We start from the raw sequence: 14,748 nt of genomic DNA, 5'->3' as shown, positions 1-14,748 counted from the left end.
TTGTTGAGTCAGGTACCTGGGAGGATACGGATCCTTCTTTTTACAGTCAAATATTACTGTTTCAAATTGAGCCAATCGCTTGGCTCTCCATGCGTGTATTGTCAATTGTCAACCGACATCTACTCAATAACCTATTGATACAATTAAATTTCTGCATTAACTATTTGATGGATTAATTAAAAATCTATTACTAAGTTGACAAAAGGGGCCAAAAAGAAACATATCTTTACGCCTCAACTTTGGAACCATGCAAAATATTTAAAACAGAATATCGTCACTACTAATCACGACCTTGCATCCAAACCCTCTCCCTTCTCCACGTTACCAAAGCAAAACTTTTTTTAAATTAAACAAACGCTAAGAGAGAAGGTAAGGAGAAGCTGCCTAATCAAGAAAAATGAAGTTATAACAATTCAGAATTTTACTCCAATAAAATGAAACAATGGCAAAGCTATACAACTTGAATTGCATTTATTCCTATGTTATCATGTAATAAAAAATATATATATAAAAAAAAACAGAATATCTAACTATCTCATGTAAACAAATCCAAAATTTGATCACACCCCTTCTTTGCCACAGCTGAGAACCCATGTAATGTAATTATACCAGGAGCATGTGCTTCTAGAAATAATTAACATGCTAAAATACCCAGCAACCCACCTGCCGAGCATGTGAATTTGAGGAGGTGATATCATGGTAGCACATGGTGCACTAAGAATGTGTTGAAGTAAGCCATGAGAGCACTAAGAATGCAGCTAAGAAAATTTTGAAGAAGCAATTTGGAAAATAGTGCCCTGATTGGCCACCGTCAGAGAATATCATTGTGTCATTGATAAGAGGAACACCAGCTGCTTCCGGGTTATTTCCACCGGACGATCTCAGACTGTAATGTTAAAGAAATAATCTAATTAATAACATTTAGGTATTGATAGAATTGTTTTTTGCTATATATCAAATATAGATATATCATATATGGCATCATTGATTAATTTGGTTATTGCATACCCAAATGAACATTTGATTAATGCAAGGGCGGTGCAATATTATTATCTAAACCCTATAAAATTTGTCGTGCATCCCAATTAGTCCTTTCTCAGAAACCCTATAAATTTAGTTGTTCATTTCAAGCTTCCTATTGTTAAAAGCTAACTGAATCAGAAATTAAAATGACACTTAATAAGCACAAGAGGCATGTCTACATCCTCACCATTATAACTCTTGCACTAATTCAAAACGCATTATTACTATATATGCACAAAACAGAAATATTTACTATACTATGTTAGGTTAATTTAGATGAGTAGAACTAGGGTGTTATTAAGTCTCCTTGGTGAACTCAAGTCTAAAATCCTTCAAATCGGCTTCAAATGACGAATGTGAACCGTTGAACCCGCCTACCTTACGAGTGATGCGTCTACATGTAAAAAAATTAATTTTGTATAGAGTCAAAATGTAAAAAAACGTTTAAAAAATGAATGCATTAAAATTAATTTATTAACTTTCTAATTTTGACCACTTAACTTTATACTAAATTAATTTGAATGTTTAAAATTTTCACATGTAGACGCATCACTCATAAGGTAAACGGATTTCAACGGTTCAGATTCTTCATTTGAAGCCGATTTGACGGATTTTAGACTTGAATTCACCAAGGGGCTTGGAGATCTTAAGAACACCCTAGTTCTACTCAATTTAGATAGCTATCGTGAAAAATCTACTCTGCAAGGTCATGATTGTATTGCATGGCATCATCATGATGGTTACGGTATTCCTGTTGTGTAACTGCTACATATAATAAATCATTATCTCAATCTACCAAAATTTTAAAATTGTTCAAGTATTAATTATATAAATTACCAAACAATCAAAAGGTTATAATTAGTTGGTTACCTAGATGAATTTGTGCAGAATGAGAGAAGGTATTGAGCCGTTCCGGAAGCACAGGTGAATGTCGATGTGGCATCATCATACGCATAGCTATAGGCACGGGGACACGCATTTTTGAAGAACAGAGAGTATGATGTGGGCCCACACGTGTTCGGGTTCCCGTAGGCCCCGCTACAGCAGTACCTCGGATCAGCAAATGCTTCACATGCACTCTTGCAAGCAATGGTTTGTCCTCCGGTGACTACTCTCAGGCCCTCCGGGCATGGCCCGTTAAGCTCAACAACGCACCCGGTTGATGCACAGTTCGGGCCGGACCCGCCTTGCGGAAACACAAGCAATGGCAAGTTGTACCTGTAATTAGAGGTAATGTCAGATTTGATTGTATTAAAGGTAATTTCTGAACATTAAACATGAGAACTAACTAAACAAATATATGAAATTGAGTAAAAAAAAATACCCGTCAACAAGGCTAACATCGTAAAAGTCATTGTTACCGCCACCATTCAGAGTAAATTCCACCAAAGATACCGGTGGTGCTGCACCGCCACCTCTGCATTCTACAGCCCCAGAGCCGCAATCCCCTGTGGCGCATGAGAATTTACCGGATGTGGGGTCTGATGCACAGAGTGTCCGGGCCCACAACCGGCCCGACCAAGAAGGCGGTACCTCAATGACACGTGTCTCCCCTGGTTGCAGTTGGAAACCGGTTGTAGTGAGCGGCGCGAGCCCTGCATTGGAGAGTATCCCTGGCCATATTGTGTATCCACAGTTGTTTGTTACTTTAAAAGTGGATTGTGCGCCTACAATTGGAGAGAAATAACAAGATTACTTAGAATTTCAAAAGAAAAAGAATAAGAATGTATTCATTCCTCAGTAATTCTGAAATTAGGAGGAGGTTAAGTCTTGATGAAAAATATAATAAATAGGTTGTCAATGAAAGACAGAGGAGATGCAATACCTAGGAAGGCAGAGAAAAGGAGAAGAAGAGAGAACAATGTAGCCATTATGAATTTGTTTGCTTGATTGTTGGAGGAAATTCTTGGCTTTTCTTGGTGAAATTTAGGTAGTAGGAGAAATAGTTTCTTCTATTTTCTGAGAAGGGGATGGTGAGATTTGGTCAGGATACCATTAAAGAAACTTATAAAGGTGTGTATTTAATCAAGTTCAGGTTTGATCAGAGCAAGAGAAGAAGAGAGAAATTTATACTGTAAGATAATAATTATAGTTGGACTGAAAGGAGAAAAAGAAACGAAGCATACTCTGTTTGTAGGGGTGGATAAGAAATTACCAAATTTCTTCGGGCTTAAATGAAAGGATTAAATTCGTAGATCTTAGATAATAAATACCGTAGTTTATGGTTTTACATGTTAAATAAACATTATCTCTACCCATTTGTTATTCTTTTATTAGTTTAACTAAAATTTAAAGTAGACCTTTGACCTACTTAATCCCAAGAAAAGAGAAAAATTGTCCCAGTGGAAATAAGGGACTAAATTCCCGTGGCACAAGTTGAAACCGAACTAAAATAATTAAATTAATTTTTTCTCCGGTTTTCAAAAATGAAACCGAATTAAACCGATTAAAAACCGAACAGAATAAACTGAAATAAATTTCGGTTTGTTCGGTTCAAACTAAAGTAAACCTATTGGTACTATTATTAACGTAAATTACACATGTTCATACACAAGTTGTTCAATTTTATACAAAATATGTAGATGTTCTAAAATATTTAAACTAAAATAAAAGAAAGAAAGCAATGATTCAACAAAACAAAATATAAACCATACTTGAACCAATATAATTCGGTTGGTTCGGTTTAGTCAGTTTTGAAAGTCTAAACCGAACCGATCCATTTAAACCGAAAAACCGAACCATTTAAACCGAAATGTTTCGGTTCAATTGAAAACCGAACCAGTTGAACACCCACAGGCACGAGTCTTAATTATTGTAAAAACAAATTATAAAATATAAAACAAAATTAATTATTGAAATAAAACGTATATTGAATTTGAACTAATTTTTAAAAACACATTTTCAGAATGATGAAATAAAAAAATGTTTGTATTTGATTGCTTGCAGTTAGACCACATATATAGACTGTAAGAAAATGTATCACCTTCAGTGTACATCTAGAAAAAGTTCAAAAGGATTTTAACATGAACCTACATGATCTAGAAATTTTTAAATGTCCAAAATTAATACATGGACATGTTTGCATAAATAGACCGAACAATAACAATTTGTTAAATCTATCTTTAAAAATGGTGATTACTGGATTAATTGGATTTTTCACCCCTAGTATTAAAACTATCATAAAAAAATACATTATAATTATTTTGTTGATTGCTTGATGCCTTGATTACGTCTGAAAAAAAACCAGTAATTTTAATTTTTTTTTTTTTTTAAAACCCAGAAAAGAAACACAACACATGCTTCGAGCAATGCTTACAAAACTATAGTTTTATTACTGAAATTGATTTTATTCGATTTTATACAAATTTTAAAACAGGATTCTTGAAATACAATTAAGAGTTCTTGTCATGTCTGTTAAATCTCTGTTTTGAAATACTTGGGTGATTTAATTATTGGGCTAGAAAATATTCGAAGAATAATTTATTTGGATAAGACAGGTCAGGGTCTTACTGGGCCTTATAATGGATCGGTCTGGACCCGTACGTTGCCCAACCGTAGAAAAGTAGAAATGAAGCCCGGCCCGAATTATTAAAATGACGTCCATGCCTGGCCCAAAGCCCAATAAGCCCGACCATTTATAAGTTTTATAATCCATTCTGAAGAGACTGAAGTCACTAAACAGCTTGGTTTAAAAAGACAATTATAAGTTTATAATAGATTAATGCAGATTCTGTTATTAATTTCTGAGAAATAACCCAAGAATTTATTGCATTTTATGCATGTATTATTAAAAGATTATACAAAAGTGTGTTATGTTCGTGTTAGTATACACTATGTATGCATTAATAAAATTAGGGGTGTTCATCGGTTTGGTTCGGTTGAAACCGAATCGAACTAGGCAAATCAAACTTATAATTCGGTTTCAAAAATAGAACCGAACCGAACCAAACCGAACCGAACCAAAGTTTTATTTTGGTTTGTTCGGTTCAAACCAAAATATATTATTATTTTTATTTAAAGCAATTGATTTATAATAAACCGAAGTATATTAAGAAATAAACCGGGGTAATAAAAAATAAATTGGGATATTAAGAAATAAACCGAAGTATGTAAAGCAATTAATTAAGAAGTAAACTGGGCTGGTTCGGACCAAATTCATAATATATAAAAGTTCGGTTGGTTCGGTTATTTCGATTTTGAAAATTCCAAACCGAACCGAACCATTAAATCGAAAAAATCAAATCGTTTGGTCCAAACTAATTCAGTTTGGTTCAAAACCAATTAAACCGAACCCAATTAACACCCCTGAATAAAATGATGCAGACCATATGTAAATGATGACTGATAAGTCATACATACTATATATGATCATCAGGCCATATTTTATATACTAGTAAATCAACTCTAAGATAGATCATATTATAATAAAAATTAACGAACAAGGTTGCTACTAGGGCTGCAAACGAACCGAATCAAATCGAATCTGCCCTAGTTCGAATTCGAATTCGAAATAATTTCGAACCAAATCCAATTCGAAATTGAAATAGATTTCAAACCTAAAAAGCCAGTTCGAATTTGGTTCGGTATAATTCGAACCAGTTCGATTTGATTCGAAATTAGTTCGTAATTGAGCTTGAGCTTGAGCGTAATTCAGAAAATCAGAAAATCCAAAAGAAATCTAAAAAGCCAGTTCGTAATTCAGAAAATCCAAAAGAAATCAACAAAATTTAGCTTGAGCTTGAGCGTTTGAGCTTGTTAAAATCTGAAGTTTGAACATCCTTTGACCCCTCTCCTTCTATTGGTTTGTTAAAATCTGAACAGAAAAAATTTAGTAGAAGGAGAGGAGAGAAAGAGCGAAGGAGACAGTGGAGGTTTTTTTTTTAGTCGGCTAGGTTTAGGACTTTAGGTTACACGTGGAGATTTTTTTTTTTTTTTGCTCTGGCGTTAATGACACGCGGAGACTTCGAAGTTTGAACCAAATAAATTAATAATTTTCATAAGAGAGAGCGTGAGAGGAGAGACACGCAATGTTGTTCGTCAGATATTAATTGGACGGTCCAGGTTACACTCGGAATTTCGAACCAAATAAATTCGCGATTCTATTCGAATCGATTCTGATTAAGTTCGAATTCGAAATTGAATTAATTTCGAATCGAACTGGTTTGAATTAATTTCAAATCGAATCTATTTCGAATCGAATTTTTTTCGAATTTTTTCGAATCAAACTCGAATCGAATTACGAACTACGAATTTTTTGTGCACCTCTAGATGCTACCTAAAATCCCGGCATTAAAAGCATTTCAAGCCCTAGTATTTAGCGATGAACATCAAAATCAATAATCTAGAAACAACATAGTATTCGCTAAAAAAATGCTAATAATCATACCATATTGAAAAGAAGTAATATTCACACGTGAGTCGTGACAAACATAAATGAAAGATTTTAATTTTCAACTTAGACAAATTTGATACTGGAACTTTTATGTTAAAAAAAAAAAAGCTCTAAAAATTAACTGGGCTTATTTGGGCCATTACCAAATGTTACAATTGTGGCCATACTGGTAGTGTATTGCGGCTGTATTGTGCTGTGTTCTGGCATACTGTGTCGTGTGTGGTGCTGCATAGTGTCAGAGATGAACATAATACATTTAATAACACGGTACAGTTTAGCAAAACATATTTTGATGTACTGTGCCAGTATTTAGACGTACCATGTCAATTTTTCTTGTTAATTTTGATAATTTGTTATTTTAAAAATATGTAAATGTTCAAAAAAAATATGGAAAAATATTCCATACTCGAAACTAAATTATATTAGTTTCAATTTTTGTTTTTAAATATTTAATAGTATTTTGAGTATTTTGTGGTTTGAATAATTTTTTTGAAAAAATTTAAAAAGTATGAAAATTAGGAGTGTTGCGTCCGTATCGTACTCGTGTTGTGCCATGCCTAGATGTGTTGTACTTAATAGCGCTGATTTTAAGATAATTCAAACACAACACGGTTAAGAACACACTACAGACACATCTTGAAACAACACGTCTTACAAGACATGTTGTGTAGTGTTATGCGTACCGGCACCTGTGCCTGACATGCCAAGCTTTAGTAATACACTACATACAATTGAACTCCATTTGACTAATGAATAAATAAATAAAATAAATAACTTAAAAATTTTGGATAAATTTCATTGGTGTTCACTAAACTTTGTCGTTTGTCACGAATTGATCACTCAATTTTGATTTGTCTCAATTAAGTCACTTAATTTTTCATTTGTTCCAATCAAATCACTCTATAATTTTTCCATCCAAAATATTGACAAAATATATCCATTATGTCCAAAATGCTAACATAATGTGCTAATTTCATTTAAAATACTAACGAAATGAGCATATTTCGTAATATTTTGAATGAAAAAGTTATAGAATGGCTTGATTACGACAAATGAAAAATTAAATGACTTGATTGGTATAAATAAAAGTTTAGTAATTAATTCGTGATAAAAAAACAAAGTTTAGTACAAGAAATTTGCCCTAAAATTTTAGATGAAAACCAACTAAAAACCACTTTTTGTTTGAGAGAATTTAAGAACAAATTGATTAAAGGTTTTTCTCGAAGGGGTTTATTATTCAAATAAAATAGCATCCGACGTATAACAATCTGCGTAGCAAAAATTCAACTTTAGATTTTAATTTTATCAAAGCAAGCACGATGCATTGCTAAGATTATACATCTCTTTTCTTTCATAAGAAACACAAGTAAAAGAAAAATCAAGTGAGCTCTAGAAAAAGTTATACGCGGAAATTCATCCCTGCGTCAGTACTTATCAAGATCGGGATAATTTGTCCAATAGAAAGAAAATTGAAATCATTCTAGAAACATCTAGAGAAATTCAACCACGTGTCAGCTGCTCAGATCACAAACAAAACAACTGGTGCAAATGGAACTGAGGATGCATGATATTCTAAATTGTAATGCATTCTAGAATTTCCCATTTTCTAGCGCGTTTCTCCTTAAAGTCAGCTTTCAGTTGTTAATTTGTGTTGGATTGCAAGGACTTAATTTCTGGCCCAAAACACCGTTCGTTGGTGTCCGTTCACAAAATAGAAGAATAATCTACTCTTTGAAGTTTATTCTGTTGGAACTTGGAACAGTACAAGTCTACAAGTTGCATTATTTACTGTCAAAATAATAATTTTAAATAAGGCTGGAGATTTCATAACACTGTCTTATTTTGATAACTTTTATAATGTTTTCTAGAATCATGAAAAGTTAAATAAAAAAAATAGAGTGAGGGTATGGTATATGCATATTACAATTCAATCCGTAATATGTACTTATATCTATCTTTTCAAAGTTTTAAGTAGTCGATCTGAGCCATTAAATATGATTTTTATATGAAAAAAATTAAATTTAATATTTTTTGAAAAAAAAACACTTTTTTTTTAAATGGGTAGAAAATCACTAATTTTGGATGGTCCAGAATTTTCAATCAAGTGATTTTCTATCTATATATAAAATTGTAAAAAGTTCCTAACAAATGTAAATTTTAGTATGCCAATACATTTCAATACGAAAGGGATGTTAAATGGTTCAGATTTGAATTTTTTTTAGCTTTAATTAGGGGTGTTCAAACGGTCGGTTCGGTTTAAACCGAACTAAAATAATCAAACCGAACTTAAAACCGAAGTTTGAAAATCCAACCGAACCGACCGAACTAAAATAGCAAACCGAATTAAACCGAACCATTTAAACCGATTTAAACTTCGGTTTGTTCGGTTGAACCGAACTTTCTCAAAAATCAAAACTCAATACATCTATAATACTCAATTTAAACTTTGGTTTTGATTAATGAACCAATTTAAACTTCGGTTTTGATTAATGAACCAAAATAATACTAGAAGTCTTGACCCTATCAATAAAATCGGTCGGTTCGGTTTAATCGGTTTTGAGAAATCAAAACCGAACCGAACCATTTAAACCGAATCTTACCGGTTCGGTTCAAAACCAAATAAACCGAACCATTTGAACACCCCTAGCTTTAATAACAAAGACTTATTCCATAGCATGCATAAGGGGAGCAAGACTTTTAAGTTACAGAGATCAAACATAAATGAGGATCACTTATATAAAATTAGTTTTTGTAAATGAAATTCATTTTACGCTACCCATGAAATCGTACAATAAATTATATAAATATAAAACACAAATAAAATGTTGAAACAAATTAATGGAGGTTCATTGACCATTCTTATATTGTGGCTCCCACACTGATAGTACGGACTAATATGCACCGAAATTTTTATTTATATCTAAAGAAAAAAAAATTAAATTTCAAACTACATCTCATGTATAGAAATTTTAAAATATGTTTAAATCAGAGATTAAATTTCTGGTTTCAGGTTAAATTACCGAAAATTTATTCCTCAGTTCTAGATAGTTCGAAACAGTAGATTAAATTCCTGGTTCTTAATTTTTTTTAGTTAAATACGTGTCAAATGCTTTGAGAGTGTTCATTGTGTGCCAATTTGGTTGAAGAACCAATTTAGTCGTACTGTTTTTTCTTAAACTATTTGGTTCTTCTATTATGTGCAGTAGCCTTACATGGTGACACGCACTGATTTATCCAATGACTAATTTGGTTCTTCTATTTGGATTCTTCTATTTGATTCAAAATGCCTCTATTATGTTTAATTAAAGAAAATGTTGTTATAGATGGACTATCGTAAATTTTCTATTATTTGATAAACGAAACAACTTACATTAAACTTCATTACTTTATATATATATTTACAATTTCACTTCATATATAATATAAGAAGAAGAAAAAACAAAACAAAATAACTATTCCATCATGTTACTCTTTCAACCAGTGTAATAATATTCGGTCTATTCGGCCGAATATTTGATCGAAGATTTCTATTCGGTTGCAATCGAATAGAAAATTTATATTTGGTCCGAATATGCGGTTTAGAACATTTTACCGGTTTAAAGTATATTGACAGTGATAAAAATATTGTTTTAAATATATTAACAGTGATTTATATTACATATTACCGGTTTAGAGTATATTAACAATGATAAAAATACCGATTTAGAGTATATTAACAGTGGTTTATACCACATATTACCATATACTTATTTATATATATACATTTTTTCATTTAAAATTTGCATATATAAGTTTACATAAAAATTTGCATATGCGGTATGCGGTGACTTTCCGCATACCACATATAAATCGAATATTAAAACTGCTATGTGCGGTATGCGGTGGTTTTCTGCATACCGCATATAAATTAAATTGAAAACACTGCTTTCAACCCCTCTTTATTGTTACATCTCTCTTTTTTTTTTGAGGAAATATTGTTACATCTCACAGTACCAATCCAATGAATCCCGAATTCGTATCCTCTGAGATATCTCAAACTTTGAGTGACTTTATGGAAAATCCCAACCGTTTAAATACGTTCTGCACGAATCTCAAAGCACACATAATACTAATCCCCTACAACGCCCCCGAATAGGCACCGGACACGTCGGTCACGCAAAAGTTGAGATATCTCAGAGGATACGCACTCATGAATCCCCGCATTACTTGGAAATTCTGTCACACTCATACACACAAGAGGATGTATCTGAATTCATGACCCTTCGACTCCAAGGCTATTCAACTTGTTCCTTTTTTTACCCCCTTGCCCTTGGGTTTGACCCCTTCACGCTATCTCCGCCTCTTGTTATTCTGAAAGCAGTTTTGATGGAGAAACATCAAGCATGGGATAGAGATTGGAGGCACTTTTAAGTTGACAAATGACAACCCCTTGTTTGGCACCGCAGCCCCCCTTTTTCTTCCACAGTTCCACTTGCCGCTGCGGTTTTTCTTCCCCATTGGCATTACTTCGCTGTTATGTGGGACCCACTCCCACTTGGAAATCGGATGTCTCATGTCTGCTTGTGTTTCTATCAGAGATGGACCACGGCCCACACGAGACCAATGTTTGGAATTAATTTTCATGATTTTTTTTTATAATTATTATAGACATCATAAGATAAAATGATATATAAAAAATCAATATACTTCCGTTTTGGAGGAATTTCACATTTACTCAGGCTGCATATTAAATCTGTGATCTCTTAAAATAGAAACAGCAGATCCAATCTACAGCCCCACTTTACATGTTGCAACAAATTAAAACACTTCTGCGACCCGTTAAGTGGGACCGCATATTGACTCTGCAGTCTCTCTAAAATGAGGCCCGTGTAAGAATGAAACTCCCTCAAAACGGTGTTTTGATTTATTTTTATTTTTATTATGGTATATAAAACAATTTCGGGGATTTAAGCCCAGGCTCGTGTCCTCTGAGATATCTCAAACTTTGTGTGACTTTATGGTAAATTCCAACCGTTTAAATACGTTCTGCACGAATCTCAAAGCACACATAATTCTGACCCCCTGAATCACCCCGAATAGGCACCGGACACGTCGGTCACGCAAAAGTTGAGATATCTCAGAGGATACGCACCCGGCTGCCCAGCCCCCTTTTTCTTCCGCTTGCCGCTGCGGTTTTTCTTCCCCATTGCATCGCCCACAATATTTTATTATTCAATCCTGTCTCTAATCTATTCAGCTGTTATGCGGGACCCACTCCCACCTGGAAATCAGATGTCTGCTTGTGTTTCAATCAGAGATGGGCGGATGGGCCACACGAGACCAATGTTTGGAATTAATTTTCATGATCTTTTTTATAATTATTATAGACTGATCATAAGATAAAATGATATATCTGAGAAGCTCAGAAATATTATTGGGGAAACTTTGGATATGAAGGATTTAAGCCGAATTTTTTTTAAATACCATAATAAAAACAAATAAACCAAAACAATTCTGTTTTGGGAAATTCCATATTTATTCAGACAACAGATTGGATCTGCAGTCTCCCCAAAAACATCTATGCGGCCTGTTAAGTGGAGCCGCAAATTAGCTCTATAGTCCCTCTAAAATGAGGCCGTATATTGGCTCTGCGGCGAGAATAAAGATAAAATTTCCTCAAAACGGAGGTGTTTTAGTTTTTTTATTATGGTATATAATTTTTTTTGGAGATTTAAGACGTAGACAAATGATAAAAGAAAATGCAATCAATTAACCAAGTTATTTTATTATGAGAAAGGCGTGCATTTTCATAAATTCCTCCAGGGTTAAGACCAACCGACTCATAAACTAGTCATCATAGATTATACATTGTCTAATCCCAGCTTATATAGAATATTATAAATTGTTAATCAGGTACTTGACTTTATGCATCCTCCAAATCCAGAAAAGGGAACAATGACTTCACTCATTATTTTAAGGCAAAGGCTTCTATGGACATAAAGACCTATTTGTAAAATCAACATATTTTTATTTTCAAAGTTCAAACAGTCGATCTGAATGGTTCATCTTGTTCTCCATATTAATATGTGATTGGAGACCAAATTTCACATTTTTCTGAATTTTTTTACTATTTATTAAGATGGGTACAGAATTCAATGGTCTGAATTTGATATTTTTTGTATCCATCTTAATAAATAGTAAAAAAATTTAGAAAAATGTAAAATTTGGTCTCCAAGCACATATTAATATGGAGAACAAGATGAACGGTTCGGATCGATTGTTTGAACTTTGAAAATAAAAAAATGTTCATTTTACAAATAGGTCCTTATGTCCATAAAAGCATAGATTCTTGCATCACCGACTCTGTCATGTACTTGACCTGCCGAACATTTTTTATTAATAAAAGTTCAATTCGATGACAAATCACCGACTATCAATTCCGTAGTTCGATTACTTTTCTACACATTAGCAGTTGAAAAAATAAATAAATAATCATCGGAGGGTGCTAAATAAACTCCTACACATAACTAACTTAAATTGATTTTAAGTTTGAGCTGAAGATTAATCAAGTTATCAAGCTCGTACCTGAGATTTATTATTATCATTTTAAATATTTTTTCGCATTACCTTACGTATTTAACTTGTAAAATATTATTTTTAGGTACTTGAATATCACTGATTTTATATTAAAGCCTGAAAATAGTTTATATTACTATCCACATAAGTAAACAAATAATAAATTAATAATTATTGGAGTTATTTCAAATCGAACTTAATCAGAAAAAAAAAAATTTCGAATTTAAATTTGAAGTTTTAATTAGTCGAAAGTCTAATCAAAGAAGTCAACCAGAAACTAGACGCTAGTCCAAACATGCTGATGGCCACATTTTTTTGTCCCTCTAATAATGTCGAACAAATCCATTTAAAATTTTTGATGTAATATTTATTGAAGAATTAAATTCAGTTTAACATTTGATCAAAGTACAAACTTTGGATATATCTTGCTTTGAACAACTGTAAGTTGCATATTTAAAGGAGAAAATAACCATTGTGCAAATCAATCGAATCTAATAGGGATTCAAATCTGTTTTTTTATTTTTAAGAAAAGTGTCATCTTTTCATTCTTTTATTAAGACTGTTCAAAATTGATTACACGGTTTCAATTGTATCTAATTTATTTTAATAAATTATATTAATATAAAAGAAAAAAATAATTGAAGTCGTGTGATCAATTTTGAATAATCCACATAAAAAAGTAGGAGTATATTTATTTTCTTAAGAAAAAGAGCAGATTTAATTTCTCCAGATATTAGAATGTAGACATCTCAATTTTTTTTTTTTTTTAAATTAAACCTCAAAGAACCAATTAGCCTCAATTAAAAAAAAAAAAGAAAAAGGAAAGGCACGAGAAAAATTATAGTGCTATAATTTTCACATAAACTAACTTCTTCGAAAACTATTTACAAATCAGGAGGTTCGTATGAAAAAAACCTCGTCCCTCTCTGACTCTGAGTCTCAGTCCAAAACAGTAAAAAAGACAACGAGAAAGGGAAAATGAACCTAATCTCCATTCTAATTCCTAATATAACACTGATTCTGACAATGCTCCAACCCTATTTAACCAATTTCACCAACACTGGTCGGTTTCCCATGTCCGAGGCGCCCGATTATAATACGATCGATAGCTTCTAGGAGGCGGTGGCGATTGGGCCCACTGGCTCCGGCCAGCTGTGGCCAGCGCAGAAAACATCATTTCCCTATCATAATTCGCTTTCTTATCAGGATCCGTTAGAGTTGCATAAGCATCATGGATCCGAATAAATTCACTCGCCGACTCAGCCTTCTGATCAGCGGGAACAATGTCAGGATGGAATTCGAGCACCAATCGCCTGTACGCCGTCTTGATATCGCGATACGTGGCGCCCGACTTAACCCCTAGTACATCGTAGAGTGTTGACGAAGGTGGGGATCTGGAGACTCGTGATTGTGGAGGTGCGGCGGTGGCAGCGCAGGTGACAGTGGTGCGGGTTCTGTGTTTGATCTGGGTCTGAAGGCCGGCGATGGAGTGCTGTGTGGAAAATGTTAGAGAGGATGCCATTGGAGAAGAAAATGATTCCAAGTAGTTTTGCAAATTTGGGATTATGAAGTCGATATTTGGAAGGTCTAGAGGGGAAGAGGTCGAATAAATAGAGAACAAAAAAACCACTGAGCTTATTGATACTGTGGTCACTTAATGTTACAATTTATGTATCGAGTCGCTGAACTGGGTTAGAAGCTTCGCCTTACGAGTTGCGAGTTGCGACTTGCGAGGGATTTATTCTATGTAACACGCTATCTGATAACGACCGCTACAG

The 14,748-nt window shown here is 33.4% G+C and overlaps 2 protein-coding genes across 3 annotated transcripts; both read right to left on the bottom strand.

The window, feature by feature from the left end:
* Window positions 1–410: 410 nt before the first annotated feature.
* On the bottom strand, window positions 411–2,966 carry LOC144556465 (thaumatin-like protein 1). Of its 2 annotated transcripts, XM_078304816.1 has the most exons (4): window positions 2,849–2,966; window positions 2,348–2,690; window positions 1,894–2,241; window positions 411–886 (listed from the first exon to the last, which is right to left on the bottom strand). In XM_078304816.1, the coding sequence occupies exons 1-4, from the start codon at window positions 2,892–2,894 to the stop codon at window positions 715–717; spliced, it is 909 nt and encodes a 302-aa protein (XP_078160942.1). In that variant the 5' UTR covers window positions 2,895–2,966; the 3' UTR covers window positions 411–714. The 2 variants fall into 2 exon arrangements, with proteins under 2 accessions (XP_078160942.1, XP_078160943.1); XM_078304817.1 differs by lacking the exon at window positions 411–886 and having other exon boundaries at window positions 1,864–2,241.
* An 11,055-nt stretch (window positions 2,967–14,021) lies between these two features.
* On the bottom strand, window positions 14,022–14,492 carry LOC144557131 (chaperone protein dnaJ 11, chloroplastic-like). The gene has a single exon (XM_078305660.1). It carries the CDS (start codon window positions 14,490–14,492, stop codon window positions 14,022–14,024), a length of 471 nt encoding a protein of 156 aa, XP_078161786.1.
* Window positions 14,493–14,748: the final 256 nt, after the last annotated feature.

This window comes from Carex rostrata, chromosome 7, assembly GCF_964058835.1.
Source record: "Carex rostrata chromosome 7, lpCarRost1.2, whole genome shotgun sequence".
NCBI classification, from domain to species: Eukaryota; Viridiplantae; Streptophyta; class Magnoliopsida; order Poales; family Cyperaceae; genus Carex; species Carex rostrata.
This window is presented reverse-complemented; position numbering and strand designations above follow the sequence as displayed.

Excerpts from the sequence above, each read along its gene's own strand:
- LOC144556465 (XM_078304816.1), bottom strand. The coding sequence starts at position 2,894 with ATGGCTACATTGTTCTCTCTTCTTCTCCTTTTCTCTGCCTTCCTAG. Across the intron at positions 2,242-2,347 it reads GATGTTAGCCTTGTTGACGG|GTACAACTTGCCATTGCTTG; the intron begins GTATTTTTTTTT and ends CTCTAATTACAG. Across the intron at positions 887-1,893 it reads TTCTGCACAAATTCATCTAG|TCTGAGATCGTCCGGTGGAA; the intron begins GTAACCAACTAA and ends TTAACATTACAG.
- LOC144557131 (XM_078305660.1), bottom strand. The coding sequence starts at position 14,492 with ATGGCATCCTCTCTAACATTTTCCACACAGCACTCCATCGCCGGCCTT.